Raw genomic sequence first — 25238 nt, 5'->3', positions numbered from 1 at the left:
GGTTCCATACAGATGGGTTACTGGTGATTCCCAGTTGGATGACTCTGTACACAATAAGTTAATAGTGATCCTTGGCTAGCTGGTTCTGTACAGAAGAGTTACTAGGGATCCTTGGTTGGCTGATTATGTACAGATAGGTTACTAAGGATCCACAGTTGGATGGTTGCACATCCGTACAGAACCAGATAGTCAAGGATCACTAGTAACCCATAGTGTATGGACGCAATGGGTTAATTGTGATTCTTGGCTACCTGGCTCCGTACAGGTGTGTTACTTGTGACCCCGAGTAGCTTGTCCTGATGGATAAAACTCACCTCATCATGGACCTAATTTTATGTTTTCTAGGCACAGTGTCCATTTGGGACTTGAAGACCAAGTCTGTTTTGCAGAAGGTTCGGCAGGGAGGTGTCATTAAGCAGTACCCATTCCTCAGCTTTTCTGCCCATGACGACGCTGTGCGCTGCATCGAGTGGTGCAAAGCCGACAGGTAATGGATTTCCTTCAGGTTATACAGGTATCTGCCAGAGTCTTATCCTCTCATTACTTACACTACAGTGACCCCATCCTAGCTACTGATGTGTCATCTTCATCACCTGCACCTGGTTATACAGGTACCTGCCAGAGTCTTATCCTCTCATTACTTACACTACAGTGACCCCATCCTAGCTACTGATGGGTCATCTTCATCACCTGCACCTGGTTATACAGGTACCTGCCAGAGTCTTATCCTCTCATTACTTACACTACAGTGACCCCATCCTAGCTACTGATGGGTCATCTTCATCACCTGCACCTGGTTATACAGGTACCTGCCAGAGTGTTATCCTCTCATTACTTACACTACAGTGACCCCATCCTAGCTACTGATGGGTCATCGTCATCACCTGCACCTGGTTATACAGGTACCTGCCAGAGTCTTATCCTCTCATTACTTACACTACAGTGACCCCATCCTAGCTACTGACGGGTCATCTTCATCACCTGCACCTGGTTATACAGGTACCTGCCAGAGTGTTATCCTCTCATTACTTACACTACAGTGACCCCATCCTAGCTACTGATGGGTCATCTTCATCACCTGCACCTGGTTATACAGGTACCTGCCAGAGTCTTATCCTCTCATTACTTACACTACAGTGACCCCATCCTAGCTTCTGATGGGTCATCTTCATCACCTGCACCTGGTTATACAGGTACCTGCCAGAGTGTTATCCTCTCATTGCTTACACTACAGTGACCCCATCCTAGCTACTGATGTGTCATCCTCATCACCTGCACCTGGTTATACAGGTACCTGCCAGAGTGTTATCCTCTCATTATTTACACTACAGTGACTCCATCCTAGCTACTGATGGGTCATCTTCATCACCTGCACCTGGTTATACAAGTACCTGCCAGAGTGTTATCCTCTCATTACTTACACTACAGTGACCCCATCCTAGCTACTGATGGGTCATCTTCATCACCTGCACCTGGTTATACAGGTTCCTGCCAGAGTGTTATCCTTTCATTACTTAAACTACAGTGACCCCATCCTAGCTACTGATGTGTCATCTTCATCACCTGCACCTGGTTATACAGGTTCCTGCCAGAGTGTTATCCTCTCATTACTTACACTACAGTGACCCCATCCTAGCTACTGATGGGTCATCTTCATCACCTGCACCTGGTTATACAGGTACCTGCCAGAGTCTTATCCTCTCATTACTTACACTACAGTGACCCCATCCTAGCTACTGATGGGTCATCTTCATCACCTGCACCTGGTTGGTCTCAGCTGCCAGCGGGCGTTGGACACACTGGTTGCTGTGCTCTGGACTGGACAATGTTTTTTGTGTCTCTCTCCCAGTAATTTCCTGGTGACGTGCAGTAATGATCGACGTTTGAAGTTTTGGGACCTACGACGTCTGTGTGCGCCAACTGTCAACATCAAGCGATTCCAGTTGACAGAAATGGCGTGGTTGTTGCCGTACTGTGGCGTGGTGGTGGCAGAGGACAACTGCAGCGCTTCGTAAGTACTGTACAACACGCATCTATCACATCAGTGTTTCAGGGTTTGCAAGACTATTTATTATATGCCATCTTGTCTAGGCACGGGTTATGCGGCCTCCATTATGTGGACTCCGGCTTCCTCGCCTATAAGCCATATTTTGTCGCTCCGCGCAAAGGAACAGTGTGGGTAAGATTCCTCATTGTCTTGTCTCTTTATGGCGAACACGTTGTACACTTGCTATGACGTCCTCATGTTTTCCATAGACTAAGGTGTATGTTTGTGTCACTTTTCACTTAATTACATGAATTACTTTAAAAGTTTATAAGGAAAAAATTTTGGGGCCAATAGTGAGAGGAAGTATAAGCTGATAAATCATAGGAGCAACACAGAGCGATCCACAAATAGGGCGAGCGCACAGCCTCCGCAACGCTGATTGGGACTAGGAGACACGAGATGAGGAAAGCTGGAAGCAAGGATAGTACTAGGCAGGAACATGAGGAAGAAGGGACCTGCCTGTAAGAGCTTACATTCTACGCATTGGGCTAAAGAGTGTGATGGTGAACTGGGCAGAAGAGTGGATACCAGGCGGACCTAAATTAAATTTTAATAAGCCGCAGGTTCTAAACCCCAGTGGTTTGGTGGCAGGTTCTAAACACCGGTGGTTTGGTGGCGGGTTCTAAACCCCAGTGGTTTGGTTGCGGTTTGATGGCAGCTTCTAAACCCCGGTGGTTTGGTGGTGGCTTCTAAACACCGGAGGTTTGGGGGGTGGGTTCTAAACCCCGGGGGTTTGGTGGCGGTTCTACACCCCGGGGGTTTGGTGGTGTTTTGATGGCGGCTTCTCAACCCCGAGGGTTTGGTGGCAGGTTCTAAACCCCGGAGGTTTGGTGGCGGGTTCTAAACCCTGGGGGTTTGGTGGCGGTATGATGGCAGGTTCTAAACCCCGGGGGTTTGATGGCAGGTTCTAAACCCCGGGTGTTTGGTGGCGGTATGATGGCAGGTTCTAAACCCCGGGGGTTTGGTGGTGGTTTGATGGTGGGTTCTAAACCCCGGAGGTTTGGTGGCGGGTTCTAAACCCCGGGTGTTTGGTGGCGGTATGATGGCAGGTTCTAAACCCCGGGGGTTTGGTGGTGGTTTGATGGTGGGTTCTAAACCCCGGAGGTTTGGTGGCGGGTTCTAAACCCTGGGTGTTTGGTGGCGGTATGATGGTGGGTTCTAAACACCGGGGGTTTGGTGTTGGTTGACTGGTAGAAGGGGAATATTGGCTGGGTCCATTCACATTTGCCTAAAAGGAAATTTGAGAGTAATTATTGTAATGGGAGGAAGCGGCTGCTCGGCAGTCTGTGTATGGCGTATCTGTGGATGGCGTAGAAGAAGAAATGATTTGTCCTCAGACTGTTGCTGCAGTCACGCCAATCAGCTCTCTCGGTGAGCTAGGTCCTGTGCGACTCTGCTTGTGCCGAGCTTAGTCCCTGGCACCCAAATATGCGCCGTTTGTATGTCTGTGTCACTTAACCTGAATCTGTATGTGAAGTGCTATGATGCAGCGGCCGCAACTTTTTTCCACGCAAAGATCTGTTTTGCTTTGTTTACAGACTTAGGAGCTTATTCAGACCCGATCGCTAAGCAGCGGCCGCTCGCTCTTGCCGATAATCGCACATCTGCGCATGCGTATGGTTCGCAATGTGCGTGTGCAAGCCAGTCATAGCGATCGGGAATCGAGCGCTCGTTGTACACAGACTGGCCGCTACTTTGAGTGACAGATTGCGCCGTTTGTTGGTGATAATAGGGGAAGGTGCTTGTGAACGGGGGAGTGGATACGCGAATGCAGGCGTGTCTGGCCGTCAGAGCGGAGTTTAATGGGTGTGTATAATTAGCATGAAAGCGTCATTCACCACATCACTTGGTTGTATTTTAGCCTGAACTGATCGCAGTGCTTGCGGGAGGGTAAGGTCTATCACAAGGGCTGCGAGCAGCTCCGATGGGTCTCGATGTTCACGATTAATCAGACACTTCCTGGAGATGACGTGTGCAGCGAGTGACGGGTGGGATGTTTTATAGTCCTGCGTACGCTCACTGCCGTCGCTCACTAAGACATAGAGGGCGTCCTTACACCGCACAGTGCGATCGCTTGATTTGCATACCCGGCCCCTTTTGCAAACAAGCGACCGCAGCTTAGCGATCGGGTCTGAATCAGGTCCTTAGTCACATACAGATATACAAGTGTCATCTATCAAATCATTTATCAGTGAAGCCTCCTGGTGCGTCCTAGTCACATCGCATTACGACTAAGGGCCATATTCAATTAGCGGCGAAATTGCCAAAAAAAAACTGCGAAACGTTTTCACCATCTCAGACCAGGTGAAAAAAAAAAAGCAAAATCCCCTATTTCTGCAGCAGAGTCCATTGGGTGTCCACAGGATAGCTTGGGGTATAGGCATGGCGTCATCCATCGGGCACCACACAGACTGTAGGTCGGTGTAGTTGATGATAGCGCCATTTGTACAGGCATTTCTCTGCATGGAGTGTGACTTTATGCTAGCGCTGTCTGTATTTCTACTGTCAGCCATTTTACTATCCCTATATCTCCTTTTCTCTCAGCCCTCATGGTGCCAGTGCTGTCAGGGTGAGAATTTACCTCACAATTTAAGGTGTTTCTTACTGTACGGTGGGTCACATACCGATGTGTCAGGGAGCGAGGACTCTGTTAGAGGAGCACCTCTCCTGTTTTCGTGCTCCAGGTGTAAAGCAAGTGTGGGGGAGGGGGAATTACTTCAGGATGGGTTATGTGCTGCGTGCTTGGCCATTCCTGGTACTCCTGCTGTCCTCACAGGAATCTCCCTGGGCTTGTTTTGCAGAAGCTTTGAATGTCCTAGTGGATAGGTTATCAGCCCCCCCTACGTTCCCCCAATTGGGCTTCACGCAGCAGGCGGTAGTCCCGTCCCCCATACTAGGGGTCCCGGGGCAGATGGTGGTTGCACAGTGCCCCCTCATCAGACTCTTTCTCAAGCGAAATCTGTCTGGGTGAGCTGTCGGTCTGCCACGGTGCAGAACCTAATGGACCGGTTGCAACAGCCACCTCTTAGGCCTGCTAAGAGACCATTATTGTCATTCCCGACTACACAGTATGAGGAGGATGACATGTCGTCAGATGATGGCAAGCTTCTGGATTTGTCTGACACTGGCGCCCCACAATCAGGGGCGGAGATATATATTCCAGGCCTCATACTGGCAGTCCGTATGGCCATGGTAATTACAGACGAGAGCCTCCCTGCGGCTACACCTACGTATGCTTATTTTTTGGATGTTAAGGGTGCTGCTGCAGTTTCTCCCCTATCTGGTCAGCTAGTGGATCACTTGGAGGAGGCGTGGAAGTCTCTGGGGAAACTGTTTCAACCTCAAAAACGTTTGGCCTATGCATAGCCCTTTGCGGAGAATTATTTCACTAAATGGTAGTCTCCTCCCCAGGTCTCGGGTGGATTCCCATGTAACGTGCTTAGTGAAGAGTGCAACATTACCTATGACATACATGTCCTCTCTGACTGATGCTACAGACCGTAAGTGGAGGTGTGACTTAAGTCTATCTACTCCCTCACTGGAGGGGCCTCCAGACCGGCTATGGCTGTCTGCTCGGTGGCTCAGGCCATGGAAAGATTGGTGGACGCCTTGGAAGCATCTTTTTCCTCGGAGGTTACCAGTGAGCAGGTTGTGTTAGAGTGGAAACTCCAGGATTCCGCTGCGTACATTAATGAAGCAGCTTTGGATGTGAGTATACTTACTTCTAGGGTTTGCTTGCCGCTCCTTGTGGTTACGCTCTTGGAGAGTGGATGCTGAATCCAAAAAGGGTTTGGAATGCTTACCATATAATAGTCAGGTACAGTTTGGCCCCCGATTTGGGCAAGATTGTGGATACACTGGCGGCAGCAAAATCTGCATATCTACCTTCAGCCCCGGCACCATCTGGGTCTAGGACCCCATCCTTTCGACCATATCACCCACAGGGTAAGCCTAAGGTGCAGTCCTTTCCGAGACCTTCAGGGTCCAAAAAGGCCAAGAAACAGGCTTGGAGCAACAGACGTCCAGCCGCTAAGCAGGACGACAAACCCTCAGCCTGACTGGATGGGCCTCCCCTTGGAGGACCCCAGGGTGGGAGGCCGGCTTCTGCAAATCGCCCAGTGCTGGTGCCAGACCACCACAGACACTTGGGTAAGGGAAGTGCTATCTCAGGGGTATGCCCTCTCCTTCTGCAGAAGGCCCCCTCATCAGTTCTTCACAGCAGGCCTTTTTTCAGATCCAGAGAAGGCCCTGGCAATTTAGAAGGTGGTGCACTCTATGCTCCAAACGGGGGTCATAGTGCCTGTTCCGTTACTCCTAAGGGGGGTGGGTTATTACTCCAACCTCTTTCAGGTTCAAAAACCCTGAACAAGTTTCTAAGGGTCCCTCGGTTCCGGATGGAGACTCTGCGTTCCATTATATTAGCTATGGAACCTGGGGATTTTATGCTGTCTCTGGATATTCCGGATGCATACCTGCATATCCCCATTGCCAGGGCTCATCAACGTTACCTCAGATTTGCGGTACTAGATCATCATTACCAGTTCCAGGCTCTGCCGTTTGGCCTGTGCACAGCGCCCCAGGTGTTTACAAAGGTCATGGGGGCCCACCTGCGGTTGCAGGGGGTTCGCCTGTTACCATACTTGGACGACCTTCTGCTGTTGGCAGGGTCTACAGAAGTGCTTCGCAGCCATCTGCAGCTGACAATATCAGTGTTGCAGACTCACGACTGGAAGAAATCCTCCCTAATTCCTTCTCAGAGTATGGTCCATCTGGGGGCATTGTTGGACTTTCAGCAGCAGAGGATCTTGACGAAAGAAGAGATCTCCATGTTGCAGTCCAGGATACGCAATTGCCTCCAGGGTCGCCGAGTGTCTCTTCACTCGGCAATGAGGTTACTCGGTTCCATGGTGTCGACGTTCATCATGGTGGAGTATGCCCAGTTTCATTCCAGACCTCTGCAGATGTTGATTCTCTCCAGATGGGACGGATTACCCCTTCAGATAAAGACACAAATAATTGTGTTATCTCCAGTGGTGCGCCTGTATCTGACTTGGTGGTTACAGAAGTCTCATCTCAACAGGGGACGCCCGTTTTGGATCTCAGACTTTGGTCCTAAAGACAGATACCTGTGACGGGTCCACACGTCTTCCAGGGACGGTGGACGTCAGCGGAATCTGCCCTGCCGATCAGTATATTGGAACTTCGGGCAGTGTTCAGAGCGCTGCAACAATCAAGACTAATTCTGCGCGGAAAACCCGTAGAAATTCAGCCAGACAACACCACCACGGTGGCTTACATAAAACGTTAAGGTGGGACTCGAAGTCAGGCGGCCCTAAAAGAGGTATCCCGCATTCTGACTTGGGCGGAAGGCAATATCCCAGCTCTCTCTGCAGTGTTCCTTCCAGGATTACTCAACTGGGAAGCGGACTTCCTCAGCCGTCACAACATGCATCCTGGGAATAGTCTCTTCACCAGGAGGTATTTCAACTACTAGTGGACAAGTGGGGCCTTCCCGAAATAGACCTCATTGCCTCCAGACACAACAGCAAGCTGCGGGTGTACAGATCCCGAACAAGAGACGCAGAGGCTCTCCTGGTAGATGCTCTGTCGGTATGGTGGACCTTCCAGTTTGCCTACCTGTTTCCTCTGTTCTCCCTTCTTCCTCTAGTACTTCAAAAGTTCAAGCAAGAAGGGGCAAGATCCTGCTGGTGGCTCCAGCATTGCCCAGACGTCATTGGTACTCAGATCTTCAGTGTCTCTCCATCGACACTCCGTTGCTGTTGCCTCAACGTCTGGACCTGTTGTCTCAGGGTCCTTGCCTTTACCCGATCCTAGGTCATCTGTCTTTGACGGCGTGGCTCTTGAGACATTCCCTCCTAAGGTCAAAGGGTTTCTCCAGATCTGTGGTGAATACTATGCTCAGTGCTCGGAAACCTTCTGCCAGGATTTACCACAGGGTGTGGCATACCTATTTTGATGGTGTCGTCCTAGAGGGTACGATCCCCAGGTGTTTCGGATATCCAGAGTGCTGGCTTTCCTACAGTCGGGCTTAGATCTTGGTCTCCGCCTCGCCTCCATAAAGGTGCATGTCTCCGGTCTGTTGGTGTGGTTTCTGCGTAGGATTGCTCAGCTTCCTGATATCCGCACCTTTATGCAAGGTGTCCTTCACATTCAGCTTCCCTTTGTCCCTCCAGTGGCTCCTTGGGATTTGGCTGTGGTCCTGAGGGCACTCCAAGGACCTCCATTTGAACCCCTGGGCTCAGTGGCTTTTAAATAGCTTACAGCGAAGACTGTGTTTCTTCTGGCTATTGCTTTGGCTAGAGGGGTGTCAGATTTGGAGGCTCTTTCCTGTCGCCCTCCCTTTCTGATTTTTCATCCGGAGAGGGTGGTACTTCGGACCCGCCCTGGTTTCCTTCCCAAGGTGGTGTTTGGTTTCCACATTAATGAGGGAATTATAGTACCAGCTTTAAACTCATCGGATCTCTCAGCTGGTGAGGCGTCATTGGTGTGGTACGGGCTCTACGGATTTATGTGTACTGTACCAGTTCTCTTCGAAAATCAGACTCCATGTTTGTGCTGTATGGATTTCACAAGAAGGGTTGGCCTGCCAACAAGCAGACTTTGGCACAGTGGATTCGCATGGTGATCTTTGAGGCTTACACTCATGAGGGTCTTCCAGTGCTGCCCTCTGTTACGGCTCATTCTACAAGGTCAGTGGGTCCTTCGTGGGCATCTTGCTGTGGCACCTCGGCTGTACAGCTTTGTAAGGCGTGTGGTGTTCTGTCCATACCTTTGTCAGGTATTACGCTTTTGATACCTTTGCCTCTCAGGATGCTTCCTTCGGGTGGCGGATTCTCCTTTCTGCACAGGAGCGTCCCCACCCTTGAGGGTACTGCTTTGGGACATCCCCAAAGTATCCTGTGGATACCCTATGGAGTCCGCTGCAGAAAATAAGAGATATGGTAAGAACTTACCTTGGTTAACTCTATTTCTGTGAGGTCCATAGGGGACTCCCACCCTGTCTCACCTGTGCTTCAGATGGGTTTTGTTCTGGTCACCGGCTTTTCCACCTCCTTCTATGTGTGTTCCAGACTTTCTTCTCTCTTTTTCTCCTCCTCCGGCCTATGGCTTACTACTAAAACTGAAGGGTCCTGGGGGCGGGGTATAGGAGAGAGGGCCCCGGTGCATCCTGGGATGAAAAGTTTTAACTGTGGGGTGCCCGATGGACGAAGCCATGCCTATACCCCAAAGTATCCTGTGCAACCCTATGAACCTAACAGAAATAGAGATAACACAGGTAAGTTCTTACCATATCTCTTATTTTTTGACAAAAAATGGGGGGGGGTGTTTCAGGACCCTCACCTAATGATAACTTACCCTAAACATTTTTTGAAAGTTGAGCAATTTGGCGATAAACGACTGGTCAAAAATTTGGAGACAAAAAAAAGTTGAAAATGGGTTCACCGTACCGATGTGCCCACATCTATCCTCCGTCGCGCCACACAACACAGGAGCTCAGTGTGACATGGTAGCGCCAAGCATATTTTTGTGCGTATTTTTACCTTCAAATGCATCTTTTTCGCACAACGATGTGAACAGATAGCACAAGCAGGTTCTGCTGAGTAGAATGATATGCAGCATACCTATGTTGTGTGTGCGTCTGCGGGTGTATCTGTATGCGAAACGCTACGTTACAGAGTTACAACCGCTGAGACTGTAACATAGCGTTTCTAGTTGTGCAAATAAGACGGATTCGATGGTAAAAAGACGCTCGGTGCTACCCAGAGCCACGCGACCATAAGGGCTGTTTAACGCGCAAGAAGGCTAGATGTATGTGGCCCCATCTGTGTTGGGTCTGGTATTTCAGGGGGGGAGGGTGATATGGATAAGTCAAGTGTTTTAAACATTGTACGTGGTTGCAGCAGGCGCTTTTTTAACGGATATTAAAAGTGCGCTTTTACGACACAAAAATATACTTGCATCCATTTTAACGTAACCCAATTTATGTTGAACAGTAATTTCCTGGGAAAACAATGCTTTCTCATTTTTTTTTTATGTTTTTTCATATACTCAAATTATATGTTATTACAGCCAATAATACACTTAATTATTTTCCGATGTTTGTCAGCCATTTTTTTGGGTACAGAGGCAATTTCCTGACTCTTACGCCTATTTTCACCTGAAATCAGCCGTTTTTGCCTCTAATTGAATCCAGCCCTCAGACACATTTTCGGGTGAAAAGGGGCGCTCGGTGCAAGCAGCACATGGCGGCTCACTTGTGCGGCATGGCTTACTGAGACTAGGTGTATAAGGGAACATCTGTTCTGGTAGATGATGGTGGGCACTCTTTTTGTGCTTGGATAGATTTTTTATTATTACAAATATGTAATATTAGGGTTTAGGTACATTATAGAAGCCTGTTCTCAGTGGATAGGCTGGAGGAAGGGTGGGTTAGGTACATTATGGAAGCCTGTTCTCAGTAGATAGGCTGGAGGAAGGGTGGGTTAGGTACATTATGGAAGCCTGTTCTCAGTGGATAGGCTGGAGGAAGGGTGGGTTAGGTACAATATGGAAGCCTGTTCTCAGTGGATAGGCTATAGGTACATTATAGAAGCCTGTTCTCAGTGGGTAGGCTGGAGGAAGGGTGGGTTAGGTACATTATGGAAGCCTGTTCTCAGTGGATAGGCTGGAGGAAGGGTGGGTTAGGTACAATATGGAAGCCTGTTCTCAGTGGATAGGCTATAGGTACATTATGGAAGCCTGTTCTCAGTGGATAGGCTGGAGGAAGGGTGGGTTAGGTACAATATGGAAGCCTGTTCTCAGTGGATAGGCTGGAGGAAGGGTGGGTTAGGTACATTATTGAAGCCTGTTCTCAGTGGATAGGCTGGAGGAAGGGTGGGTTAGGTACATTATGGAAGCCTGTTCTCAGTGGATAGGCTGGAGGAAGGGTGGGTTAGGTACATTATGGAAGCCTGTTCTCAGTGGATAGGCAGGAGGAAGGCTGGGTTAGGTACATTATGGAAGCCTGTTCTCAGTGGATAGGCTGGAGGAAGGGTGGGTTAGGTACATTATTGAAGCCTGTTCTCAGTGGATAGGCTGGAGGAAGGCTGGGTTAGGTACATTATGGAAGCCTGTTCTCAGTGGATAGGCTGGAGGAAGGGTGGGTTAGGTACATTATTGAAGCCTGTTCTCAGTGGATAGGCTGGAGGAAGGGTGGGTTAGGTACAATATGGAAGCCTGTTCTCAGTGGATAGGCTGGAGGAAGGGTGGGTTAGGTACATTACGGAAGCCTGTTCTCAGTGGATAAGCTGGAGGAAGGCTGGGTTAGGTACATTATGGAAGCCTGTTCTCAGTGGATAGGCTGGAGGAAGGGTGGGTTAGGTACATTATGGAAGCCTGTTCTCAGTGGATAGGCTGGAGGAAGGGTGGGTTAGGTACATTACGGAAGCCTGTTCTCAGTGGGTAGGCTGGAGGAAGGGTGGGTTAGGTACATTATGGAAGTCTGTCCTCAGTGGATAGGCTGGAGGAAGGCTGGGTTAGGTACATTATGGAAGCCTGTTCTCAGTGGATAGGCAGGAGGAAGGCTGGGTTAGGTACATTATGGAAGCCTGTTCTCAGTGGATAGGCTGGAGGAAGGGTGGGTTAGGTACAATATGGAAGCCTGTTCTCAGTGGATAGGCTATAGGTACATTATAGAAGCCTGTTCTCAGTGGGTAGGCTGGAGGAAGGGTGGGTTAGGTACATTATGGAAGCCTGTTCTCAGTGGATAGGCTGGAGGAAGGGTGGGTTAGGTACAATATGGAAGCCTGTTCTCAGTGGATAGGCTATAGGTACATTATGGAAGCCTGTTCTCAGTGGATAGGCTGGAGGAAGGGTGGGTTAGGTACAATATGGAAGCCTGTTCTCAGTGGATAGGCTGGAGGAAGGGTGGGTTAGGTACATTATTGAAGCCTGTTCTCAGTGGATAGGCTGGAGGAAGGGTGGGTTAGGTACATTATGGAAGCCTGTTCTCAGTGGATAGGCTGGAGGAAGGGTGGGTTAGGTACATTATGGAAGCCTGTTCTCAGTGGATAGGCAGGAGGAAGGCTGGGTTAGGTACATTATGGAAGCCTGTTCTCAGTGGATAGGCTGGAGGAAGGGTGGGTTAGGTACATTATTGAAGCCTGTTCTCAGTGGATAGGCTGGAGGAAGGCTGGGTTAGGTACATTATGGAAGCCTGTTCTCAGTGGATAGGCTGGAGGAAGGGTGGGTTAGGTACATTATTGAAGCCTGTTCTCAGTGGATAGGCTGGAGGAAGGGTGGGTTAGGTACAATATGGAAGCCTGTTCTCAGTGGATAGGCTGGAGGAAGGGTGGGTTAGGTACATTACGGAAGCCTGTTCTCAGTGGATAAGCTGGAGGAAGGCTGGGTTAGGTACATTATGGAAGCCTGTTCTCAGTGGATAGGCTGGAGGAAGGGTGGGTTAGGTACATTATGGAAGCCTGTTCTCAGTGGATAGGCTGGAGGAAGGGTGGGTTAGGTACATTACGGAAGCCTGTTCTCAGTGGGTAGGCTGGAGGAAGGGTGGGTTAGGTACATTATGGAAGTCTGTCCTCAGTGGATAGGCTGGAGGAAGGCTGGGTTAGGTACATTATGGAAGCCTGTTCTCAGTGGATAGGCTGGAGGAAGGCTGGGTTAGGTACATTATGGAAGCCTGTTCTCAGTGGATAGGCTGGAGGAAGGGTGGGTTAGGTACATTATGGAATCCTGTTCTCAGGCTGGAGGAAGGGTGGGTTAGGTACATTACGGAAGCCTGTTCTCAGTGGGTAGGCTGGAGGAAGGGTGGGTTAGGTACATTACGGAAGCCTGTTCTCAGTGGATAGGCTGGAGAAGGGTGGGTTAGGTACATTATGGAAGCCTGTTCTCAGTGGATAGGGTGGGGCTGATTAGCAGTTATTGTTATTATTGTACATTTATACTACATTTATTCTGTTTTTGCTCTCACGAACTTCCTGTCCTTTTGCAGAGTGTCTCAGGCTCAGACTGGCTGAGTACAGTCACTGCTGGGGACATCAGCGGAGAGGTTATGGTCATCATTCTACCCAGACTCAATGCGCAATCTTTTAACACAAAGCGACCATCTGACCGCAGATTTGTAAGTGTGATCCGTATGTGCTGTATCTTATATATTATCATGCTGCTGTTCCTCATAACTCTATAAGGGGTATATTTACTAAAGTGCGGATTTATAGAAGGGCCCATAGCAACCAATCAGATTCTACTTTTACCTTCTAGAAGATAGCTACAATCTGATTGGTTGCTATGGGCAACAGCTCCACTTCTATAAACCCGCACTTTAGTAAATATACCCCAAAGTATCAAGTGTTCCAGTAGCTGGAATGGCTGTGTAATAAGTGCCCAGTGTTCCAGTAGCTGGAATGGCAGTGTAATAAGTGCCCGGTGTTCCAGTAGCTGGAATGGCAGTGTAATAAGTGCCCGGTGTTCCAGTAGCTGGAATGGAAGCGTGGCTAGTGCCCGGTGTTCCAGTAGCTGGAATGGCAGTGTAATAAGTGCCCGGGGGTTCCAGTAGCTGGAATGGAAGCGTGACAAGTGCCCGGTGTTCCAGTAGCTGGAATGGCAGTGTAATAAGTGCCCGGTGTTCCAGTAGCTGGAATGGCAGTATAATAAGTGCCCAGTGATTCAGTAGCTGGAATGGCAGCGCGATAAGTACAAAATGGTAGTCGCTATACGTAAAGGCAGCCTGATAAATGCCCTACAGTCGCTATATGCAATGAACGCGTGATAAGTGGCCAGTGCTATTGTCGTTATTATGGCAGAGTGATATCAAGCTGGCATTACATATAGCGAATTTATAAGTGCCTGATGTTACATTCTCTATAATGAATGCCTGATAAGTGTCCAGTAATACAGTTGCTATACGTAATGGCAGCTTGATAAGTGCCCAGTATTAGTCGCTATATGTAATGGCAACGAGATAAGTGACCAGTATTACATTCGTTATAGGTAATGACAGTATAAGTAACCAGTATTAAAATCGTTATTATGGCAGCGTGATACGTGGCCAGTATTACAATCGTTATCATGGCAGCGGTATAAGTGCCCATTTTTAGTCGCTATACGTAATGGCTGCGTGATAAATGCCCTGTATAACAGTCGCTATGAGTAATTTAAGCGTAAGAAGTGACCATTATTATAGTCGCTATGCGTAATGGCAGTGTGATAAGTGGCCATTATTACAGTCGCTATGTATAATGGCAGTGTGATAAGTGGCCATTATTACAGTCGCTATGTATAATGGCAGTGTGATAAGTGCCCAGTATTACAGTCGTTGTTATGGCAGCGTGATAAGTGGCCAGTATTACAGTTTTTATTATTTCAGCGCGATAAGTGGCCATTATTACAGTCGCTATGCGTAATGGCAGTGTGATAAGTGGCCAGTATTACAGTCGTTATTATGGCAGCGTGATAAGTGCCTAGTATTACAGTTGCTATACGTAGTGGCAGCGTAATAAGTGCCTAGTATTACAGTCGCTATACATAGTGGCAGCATAAGTGCCTAGTATTACAGTCGCTATATGTAGTGGCAGTGTGATAAGTGCCTAGTATTACAGTCGCTATACATAGTGGCAGCATGATAAGTGCCTAGTATTACAGTCGCTATATGTAGTGTCAGCGTAATAAGTGCCTAGTATTACAGTCGCTATACGTAGTGTCAGCGTAATAAGTGCCTAGTATTACAGTCGCTATATGTAGTGTCAGTGTAATAAGTGCCTAGTATTACAGTCGCTATACATAGTGGCAGCATGATAAGTGGCCATTATTACAGTCGCTATATGTAGTGTCAGCGTAATAAGTGCCCAGTATTACAGTCGCTATACGTAGTGTCAGCGTAATAAGTGCCTAGTATTACAGTCGCTATATGTAGTGTCAGTGTAATAAGTGCCTAGTATTACAGTCGCTATACATAGTGGCAGCATGATAAGTGCCTAGTATTACAGTCGCTATACGTAGTGGCAGCGTAATAAGTGCCTAGTATTACAGCCGCTATACGTAGTGGCAGTGTGATAAGTGCCTAGTATTACAGTCGGTATACGTAGTAGCAGCGTAATAAGTGCCTAGTATTACAGTCGCTATATGTAGTGTCAGCGTAATAAGTGCCTAGTATTACAGTCGCTATATGTAGTGGCAGCATAATAAGTGCCCAGTATTGCAGTCGCTATACGTAATAGCAGCTTGATATGTGTCCTATGTTCCAGTTGTGTTCTTTGTTTTCCCTTGCCATAGCCCCTTTATAAAGCTGATTTCCTGTCGTATGCCCCCCAATCTGATGACACCCGGCCGTCTGATTGCGGTCCCCTGGCAGAGAGCCACGACTGGGAACATTTCAAGCCAAAGTCTTTCCGTGCTGCAGTGGGAAGGTTCAGCCTCCTCTTCCAGGACATGGATCTGGTAAGGGCTGCGCGTGGTACTGGCGTTATATGGACGCGTATAGGTCATGGAGAGGACAAGCGTTATACCTGGATCACAGGTTACTGTCCAGCGAGAATCTGTCTTACGTGACCCTGACTGGTCGCTACCCTGGGACTGGCCGAGCTGCCTGTCTGGGTCGCTACCCTGGGACTGGCCGAGCTGCCTGTCTGGGTCGCTACCCTGGGACTGGCCGAGCTGCCTGTCTGGGTCGCTACCCTGGGACTGGCCGAGCTGCCTGTCTGGGTCGCTACCCTGGGACTGGCCGAGCTGCCTGTCTGGGTCGCTACCCTGGGACTGGCCGAGCTGCCTGTCTGGGTCGCTACCCTGGGACTGGCCGAGCTGCCTGTCTGGGTCGCTACCCTGGGACTGGCCGAGCTGCCTGTCTGGGTCGCTACCCTGGGACTGGCCGAGCTGCCTGTCTGGGTCACTACCCTGGGACTGGCTGAGCTAGTAACAGGCCGGGGTGTATAATGTCACCTGTGATAGATGCTGTAGTGGGTATAGATAGACTAGGCAGTGTCTCCCTTTGCTGGGGGTCTCTTTCCTAAACACAACGAGTGGCCAAGTGTCCAGTTCCTGAGCTTATGGAGAGTGCTCAGCTCTGATTCATAGATATCTATTTATCTGCCCAATCACATAATACGCTGGTACCTTCATCAGGTACCAAGTGTTACAGGATTTCCGTCACTTACCTGGGTATCTGCCCTATGTGCCCTGGGCTCTAGCACCCACCTCCAGGACTAAATCCAGCTCCTGCTGCTCACAACCTCTTGGCTCCAGTGTGGAAACCAGGAGCAGCCACTTCTCTGCACTGGGACGCCTAGAACGACGTGTTTGCCCCAATCCCCATTGCCCAGTAGCTGGCTGTGGCACTACCAGTATGTATAATGTCATACCTGCAGCAGGTTGTGGTGTTTGTGGCCTGATTCAGGGATGTAAGTACATATCCGATATTTGGGGGTCTGTGCATATGCAGATAGGGTCCTGTGTGATCGGTTGCAGTCCCCCCATCACTGACATGCTGCAGCGTTTGGGGGGCCACGCCTGGGACCGTTGTAGAAAATGAGGGACTGTCGCCCCCGTCTAGTTGGCATGCAGATCCCAGGGTCTGCGTTGTAAATTTCCTGTGTACTACTGCCCCATAGCCTGATGTCCATGTTATACCTGTGTGTTCCTGTCTCTCCCTCAGAGGACATTCCAGCGTCTGCACAGCAGGGAGCCTGTCAGGAGGATGCAAGCCAATGAGATGAAGGGTGACCTAAACATGGAGCGCGTGCAGCTGGAGGCCGTACACAAGGTGAGGGTCCCGCTTCTTGTGTCCCCCGGGATAGTCCCAACAGTGCCGCAAGGGAACCATGGCTGGGGTGTAAATGAATGATTGATGTCTCCTCTAGGAGAGAGAGAGATAGTCAGGTGCATAAATATTGAGACATTGACAGAATTTTCATATTTTGGCCTCTATTCACCACCACAATGGCTGTGAAATGAAACAAACAAGATGTGCTTTACCTGCAGACTTTCAGATTTAGTTTGAGGGTAATTACATCCAAATCAGGTGAACGGTGTAGGAATTACAACGGGTTCTATATGTGCCTCCCACTTTTTAAGGGGCCAAAAGTAATGGGACAAACTAAACAATCCTAAATCTAACTTTCACTTTTTAATACTTTGTTGCAAATCCTTTGCAGGCAATTACAGCCTGAAGTCTGGAACGCATAGACATCACCAGACGCTGGGTTTCATCCCTGGTGATGCTTTGCCAGGCCTCTACTGCAAATGTCTTCAGTTCCTGCTTGTTCTTGGGGCATTTTCCCTTCAGTTTTGTCTTCATCAAGTGAAATGCATGCTCAATCGGATTCAGGTCAGGGGATTGACTTGGCCATTGCATAACATTCCACTTTTTAGCCTTAAAAAACTCTTTGGTTGCTTTCGCAGTATGCTTCGGGTCATTGTCCATCTGCACTGTGAAGCGCCGTCCAATGAGTTCTGAAGCATTTGACTGAATATGAGCATATAATATTGCCCGAAACACTTCAGAATTCATTCTGCTGCTTTCGTCAGCAGTCACATCATCAATAAATACAAGGGAACCAGTTCCATTGGCAGCCATACATGCCCACGCCATGACACTACCACCACCATGCTTCACTGATGAGGTGGTATGTTTTGGATCATGAGCAGTTCCTTTCCTTCTCCATACTCTTCTCATCACTCTGGTACAAGTTGATCTTTGTCTCATCTGTCCATAGGATGTTGTTCCAGAACTGTAATGGCTTTTTTAGATGTTGTTTGGAAAACTCTAATCTGGTCTTCCTGTTTTTGTGGCTCACCAATGGTTTACATCTTGTGGTGAACCCTCTATATTCACTCTTGTGAAGTCTTCTCTTGATTGTTGACTTTGACACATATACATCTACCTCCTGGAGAGTGTTCTTGATTTGGCCAACTGTTGTGAAGGGGTTTTTCTTGACCAGGGAAATAATTCTTTTGTCATCAACCACAGTTGTTTTCCATGGTCTTCCGGGTCTTTTGGTGTTGCTGAGCTCTCCGGTGCGTTCTTTCTTTTTAAGAGTGTTCCAAACAGTTGATTTGGCCACACCTAATGTTTTTGCTATCTCTCTGATGGGTTTGTTTTGATTTTTCAGCCTAATGATGGCTTAACTGATAGTCACAGCTGTTTGGATCTCATATTGAGAGTTGACAGCAACTGATTCCAAATGCAAATGTCACACCTAGAATCAACTCCAGACCTTTTACCTGCTTATAGATAATGAAATAATGAGGGAATAGCCCACACCTGTCCATGAAATAGCTTTTGAGTTGATAGTCCCATTACTTTTGGCCCCTTAAAAAGTGGGAGGCACATATAGAAAATGTTGTAATTCCTACACCGTTCACCCGATTTGGATGTAATTACCCTCAAATTAAATCTGAAAGTCTGCAGGTAAATCACATCTTGTTTATTTCATTTCAAAGCCATTGTGGTGGTGAATAGAGGCCAAAATCTGAAAATTCTGTCAATGTCCCAATATTTATGCACCTGACTGTGTGTATATGTATGTATGTATGTGTGTGTGTGTGTGTATATATATATATATATATATATTTACTGTAGATATATACATGTGTTCTTCCCCCAGGTCCGCTTCAGCCCTAACTTGGACTCGTACCCCTGGATTGTGTCGGGTGGGCACTCGGGCCTGGTGAGAGTGCACTGTGTTCGGGGCCTGGTGTCTTCAGTGGGACAGAAGATGCTGCAGGAGAAGAGCTCCCAGTTCCGGGCCATGTATGAGGACACTGAGACGCTGGGAGAGTGTGATTACAGCCCTGAGGTGCAGCATTGTGTGGTGCAGGTCTAGCGTCCACGTGGTGCGGGCAGGGCTGGCCGCGTCATTCCGATCACGCTGTGTCGCCATGTCTGGGGTCATTAAGTCACCTCTGTGGGTTTTTTTTTTTTTACATTGTTTTTAAATGCGCATTTGTACATGTTCCGTACACAGGTCATGCAGCACCCAATCAGAGACCTGCGCTCGTGATGTTCCGTACACAGGTCATGCAGCACTTCGTACAGTAATAGCCCAGGAACGTCACAGGCATAGACAGAGTCCATTCAGAGACCTGCACTGCTGATGCTCCGTACACACGTCATGCAGAGCCCAATCAGAGACCTGCGCTCGTGATGTTCCGTACACAGGTCCTGCAGAGCCCAATCAGAGACCTGCGCTTGTGATGTTCCGTACACACGTCATGCAGAGCCCAATCAGAGACCTGCGCTGCTGATGCTCCGTACACACGTCAAGCAGAGCCCAATCAGAGACCAGCGCTGCTGATGCTCCGTACACACGTCATACAGAGCCCAATCAGAGACCTGCGCTGCTGATGCTCCGTACACACGTCATGCAGAGCCCAATCGGAGACCTGCGCTGCTGCTGATCCGTACACACGTCATGCAGAGCCCATTCAGAGACCTGCGCTGCTGATGTTCCGTACACACGTCATGCAGAGCCCATTCAGAGACCTGCGCTGCTGATGTTCCGTACACACGTCATGCAGAGCCCATTCAGAGACCTGCGCTGCTGCTGATCCGTACACACGTCATGCAGAGCCCATTCAGAGACCTGCGCTGCTGATGTTCCGTACACACGTCATGCAGAGCCCATTCAGAGATTCAGAGACCTGCGCTGCTGATGTTCCGTACACACGTCATGCAGAGCCCATTCAGAGACCTGTGCTGCTGATGTTCCGTACACACGTCATGCAGAGCCCATTCAGAGACCTGCGCTGCTGCTGATCCGTACACACGTCATGCAGAGCCCAATCAGAGACCTGCGCTGCTGATGCTCCATACACACGTCATGCAGAGCCCAATCAGAGACCTGCGCTGCTGATGCTCCGTACACACGTCATACAGAGCCCAATCTGATGGTTCTGTTACACGGGACTGTACGTGGCCGGTTTGTATGTAGATAATAGGCTCCTGGTACATTAGCTCTCCCAAATTTTACTGAATGTCATCGCTCACATTGAGCGCCGTACGGGGGGGGAGGGGAATTTCTGGACGTTTATTAAAGTGTGACTTTTTCTACTTGTGTTTGTGTGATTGTTGTATATAAGGAATGGAGGTGTGTGTGGGGGCGTTTGTGTATAGGCGTGGATGTGTATGTATGGGCATGTGTTTTCGCGTGTGTGTGGTGTGGACGTGTGTGTTCGCGTGCGTTTGTGTATAGGTGTGGATGTGTGTGGTTTGTGTGTGTGTGGACATGTGCGTTTGTGCACAGGTGTGTGTGGTGTGGTGTGGATGTGTATGGGTGTGGTTTGTGTGTGTGTGGACGCGTGCGTTTGTGTATAGGTGTGGATGTGTATGGGTGTGGTTTGTGTGTGTACGCGTGTGTTTGTGTATAGGTGTGTGCATACACTTGTGTGTGTGGACGTGTGCGTTTGTGTATAGGTGTGTGTGTTGGCCATACCTGTGGCTTGGTGTTTATACCAGAACTATCACACAGTCTGTTTCATTGTCTTTATTGTATATAAAACACGAGCACATGAAGAGTTTGGTACAAATATACAGTCACAACAGTGTCACAAACGCCATGTATACAGCCAGCAGGGGTCCTCACCAGTCCGGCCGGGGGCTGCTCACACGACGAGCCCTTTTCGGCGGCTGGAGATGGACCTCCCTGACATACAATAACACAGAAGTGCACACTTATACCACAGACACATAGAACACGGGGAAAACCCAGAAAGGCTGCATCATCCGTGCATGTCCTGCACTCACACTTACTCTGAGGAGCATGGTGCGGAACCTCAGAGCCATCTCTCAGACATCGGGGGCTGGAGAGGGGCATAAGCTGGATTTCTCCTGGGTGCAGACATTATGTGGATTTTGGCAGCACTGGGAGGAAATGTCAGCTCTGTGACACAATCTTTCATCACGACACGGAGATGCTACAGGCTGCCGGTAAGGACCTGACTGGTCTCTGTCCTCCTGCGGGTACCGATAAAGATCAGCGGCAGCCCCTGTCCTTACAGATGTGTCCCCATACATCTAGCCTGCTTGCGCGTTAAACAGCCCTTCTAGTCTCGCCATGTCGTGGCGTTATGCGGTAGCGCTGAGCGTCTTTTTACCTTCAAATGCGTCTTATTCACACAGTGAAGCGAATAGAGAGCACAAGCCGCTTCTGCTGAGTAAAATGATATGCAGCATGCCTATGTTCTCTGTGTGTGTATGTACATGTGATGTGAATAGATAGCACAGGCAGCTTCTGCTGAGTAAAATGATATGCAGCATGTGAGACGCTACGTTAGTGTTACAGCCACTGATAGACATGCTGCATATCATTTTACTCAGCAGAAGCTGCTTGTGCTCTCTATTCGCTTCACTGTGTGTATGAGACGCATTGAAAGGTAAAAAGACGCTCAGCGCTACCGAAACACAAAGCTCCTGTGGTATGTGTGGCACATGGAGGATAGATGTATGTGGACACGTCTGTATACATACAGTAAGTACGCTGAGGAACCCAGTGTGTCCTCCTGCCTATAGGAGTTGGTGCTGATATTATACATAGAAGGTAAATCGCTGAGGACCGTAGTGTCCTGTGCTGTGTCATTGGACATGTCACTGGCACCCTTACAATGTAGAATGGGTCAGGGATGAAGACCTCACCAAGTCTGAGTACAGGTGTAGGACATAAGACCTGAGAGCTGCGATGCACACCCCGTCCTGTCCTATGTGTGGCTGATACACGCTCGGTGTCTGGGTATCGGCAGAGCTCCCGTTTCTGCTGCTGTGAGATGTGGTACTATATTGCTTCGTGCGGTTCCAGCTACACATTAATCAGTATAGGCCGCCGACATGACATAGCGAGATCAGGCAAATAAGTGGTCTATGTACTAAGCCTTGGAGGGAAATAAATAGCACCAACCAATCAGCTCCTCTCACTGTACAGGCTATGTTTGGAAAATGACAGTTATGAGCGGATTGGTTGGTATTTTACCTCTGTCCACTTTATCTCTCTCCAAAGCTTAGTACACAGACCCCCGCGTCTGACTGGACACAACGTATAATGACAGCAGCTGCCATCTTCTTCCTCTGTTATATGTTGGGTAACGGTGCAAGCAGCAGAACATGGATAGAAATTATGGCTGTTTTAATTAACATTGGGGGTGGTCTTAATCTGCGCAAGTATTATTGCACAGCCACTGAAATGGCGGACACCATGTGGTAAATGGTAACGCATGGCTGTCTGCAGCGTCACGACGGGACAGCGAGGACAGCACTATGTACTTGCTTTGCCAAGAACCCATTAAATTAGTGTTGTGGGTAAATCTTTGTTCTGATTATATCAAACACTTACACCAGGGAGAGACCATTCCCTAATTACACATGGTGTTACCCCTCCCTCCCCCCAATATTATACTGTCTATGAGCCATGTCTGCAATGTGCCTGGATCAATCGCATCGTATCCGCAAACTGCGCCATCTATCGGCAAGCCCAGAGACAGCGGCGTAAGTCCCGTCCCTACCGGCAGCCTGGCCAGACACAAACACTGAGGAGACACAGATTAAAGCTCTCACTTCACGAGACACAACAGATTGCACAATATCCGACCAAGGTGGGTGCTCACGTATATATGGTGTCACGCTGGTGACGGAACATCACGCTTCACTTTGGAATGTTGGCTGAACTCTGCATAGGCGAAGTGGAAAGTCGAACCAGAGATGGGCGAGAACTTTAGGTCGCAGCCACAGAGAGGAGGGTGGTTAATGGTGATAAATGGAATTACTCCCTGGTACAGTGTGCTTCCGTCCCTGTTTCTAAAGCATTAAGGTGAATTTTATTCCTTCCGAGAAGAAGCCTAGAGACCAGGTGTAATCTGCAGCGAGACTCTGTACAGTATCCTGCGAGAGGGGCTTCTCACCGCTTCCCACACATCTGATGGCTTCAGTCTAGCACAGTGATTCCAAACCTCGGTCCTCAAAGCACACTAACAGTCCTGGTTTTTATTGATATACATGACTGTGCACAGACGGGTAAATCAAAATAACCAAGGTATTAATTAAGTCACTTGTGCTCAAGTATGGCTATCCCTAAACCTGGACTGTTAGTGTGCTTTGAGGACGGTGGTTGGGAACCCCTGGTCTAGCAGATTAATGCTGCCTGGATATGGCACATGCTACTCTACGGGACATGAGACCTGTAACTCAGTACTGGCCATTATTGTGTTTCTGATGTAAAGACTGAAGTCACCTGAGACCTTATTCCAACCTTAACAGGACCCTGGCACTAATGCATTGCCAAACACATGCAGGCATGATGGAGCTGACTTCTGCTGTACGGTAACTGGCATTACCCTGCCAGCGGGGATGGTGATTAGCCCCAAATAACCATCAGCTGTTCCCATAGGAGTCCACGGCACTTTTCTTAGTTGCCTCCTACTGGGATGGCTGTGCTCCTCAGGGAGCTTTCCATCCATCTATGGTCTCTCATTACTGAAAGATGTAAGGAGAGGGGTATAGAGGAGATTCGGAGGCATTATGCATGTGATAACAGTGTCATGGTTCAGGAAGCAGGGTACCATGACGGGCAAAGCACACCAAAGCCCACATGGGGAAAATCTGTCATGTTCTGATGAGACCATGACTGAACTTTCTGACCTTCTTTCTGAAAGATACACCTGGTACAAATACATCACGCTAGGAGCACCAGAGCCAGTGTGACGCTTTGGGGTGGCATAGAGGGCATCCAGGGAAGCTCAGAATAGCGCTCAGACACCTGGAGAGGAATTTTACCTTCCAGCATGGTAACAAAGCTCACCTCTACGTTCACCGGAGTATGGGGTCTGAAGGAAGACGGAAGCCTCCAAATGGTCCAGCCAGAAACCAGGCCTCACCCCTACACTGACAGCTGTGGAATAATCTATAGAGGACTGCGCACAGGAGACCCCCCCTCCTCCCCCAATGCTTACAGGGACGAATGGGAAATATTGCAAAGTCCAGGTGCAGAAGAGGTATAATAATATAACAACAGCTAAACAGGCTTCCAAAAATAGTATTGCTTAAGGGGTGTGCACACTTATGCAACTAGCTTGTTATAAGTGTTTTTATATTTTTACTTCTTTGACTTTAAAATGTAATTATTTACATTTGCACTTTGTTGGTTTTATGGAATAAGGTTGTGACTTATCTTTACATCACATAAACTTACAATGGTAGTAAGGGTGTGTGTGTGTATACATATATATATATATATATATATACACACACATAGATATACATACACAATCAGGTGCATAAATATTGGGACATTTACAGAATTTTAATATTTTGGCCTCTATTCACCACCACAATGGCTTTGAAATGAAACAAACAAGATGTGCTTTACCTGCAGACTTTCAGATTTAATTCGAGGGTAATTACATCCAATGGTGAATGGTGTAGGAATTACAACGGTTTCTATATGTGCCTCCCACTTTTTAAGGGGCCAAAAGTAATGGGACTATCAACGCAAAAGCTATTTCATGGACTGGTTTGGGCTTTCATTATAAATTAAGCAGGTAAAAGGTCTGGAGTTGATTCTAGGTGTGACATTTGCATTTGGAATCAGTTGCTGTCGACTCTCAATATGAGATTCAAAGAGCTGTGACTATCAGTGAAGCCATCATTAGGCTGAAAAATCAAAACAAACCCATCAGAGAGATAGCAAAAACATTAGGTGTGGCCAAATCAACTGTTCGGTGCGTTCTTTCCTCTTAAGAATGTTCCAGAGAGCTCAGCAACGCCAAAAGATCTGGAAGACCACGGAAAACAACTGTGGTGGATGACAGAAGAATTATTTCCCTGGTGAAGAAAAACCCCTTCACAACAGTTGGCCAAATCAAGAACACTCTCCAGGAGGTAGATGTATATGTGTCAAAGTCAACAATCAAGAGAAGACTTCACAAGAGTGAATATAGAGGGTTCACCACAAGGTGTAAACCATTGGTGAGCCACAAAACAGGAAGACCAGATTAGAGTTTGCCAAACAACATCTAAAAAAGCCATTACAGTTCTGGAACAACATCCTATGGACAGATGAGACAAAGATCAACTTGTACCAGAGTGATGGGAAGAGAAGAATATGGAGAAGGAAAGGAACTGCTCATGATCCAAAACATACCACCTCATCAGTGAAGCATGGTGGTGGTAGTGTCATGGCGTGGGCATGTATGGCTAACAATG

General features: G+C 48.3%; 1 protein-coding gene across 1 annotated transcript; it reads left to right on the top strand.

Annotated features, from left to right (window-relative positions):
• Positions 1–345: 345 nt before the first annotated feature.
• Positions 346–20102, top strand: LOC148433694 (general transcription factor 3C polypeptide 2-like; the record flags this gene model as incomplete). Its single annotated transcript, XM_088465827.1, has 7 exons — positions 346–487; positions 1850–2011; positions 2092–2179; positions 13053–13181; positions 15332–15496; positions 16707–16814; positions 18658–20102. Coding segments are annotated over 7 exons (1013 nt in total), but the record flags the coding sequence as incomplete, so codon positions are not given.
• Positions 20103–25238: the final 5136 nt, after the last annotated feature.

This window comes from Taudactylus pleione, unplaced genomic scaffold (assembly GCF_031769625.1).
Source record: "Taudactylus pleione unplaced genomic scaffold, aTauple2 ptg002170l, whole genome shotgun sequence".
Classification (NCBI taxonomy): domain Eukaryota; kingdom Metazoa; phylum Chordata; class Amphibia; order Anura; family Myobatrachidae; genus Taudactylus; species Taudactylus pleione.
Note: the sequence above shows the minus strand (reverse complement) of the source record. Positions and strands in the feature narration are given on the sequence as shown.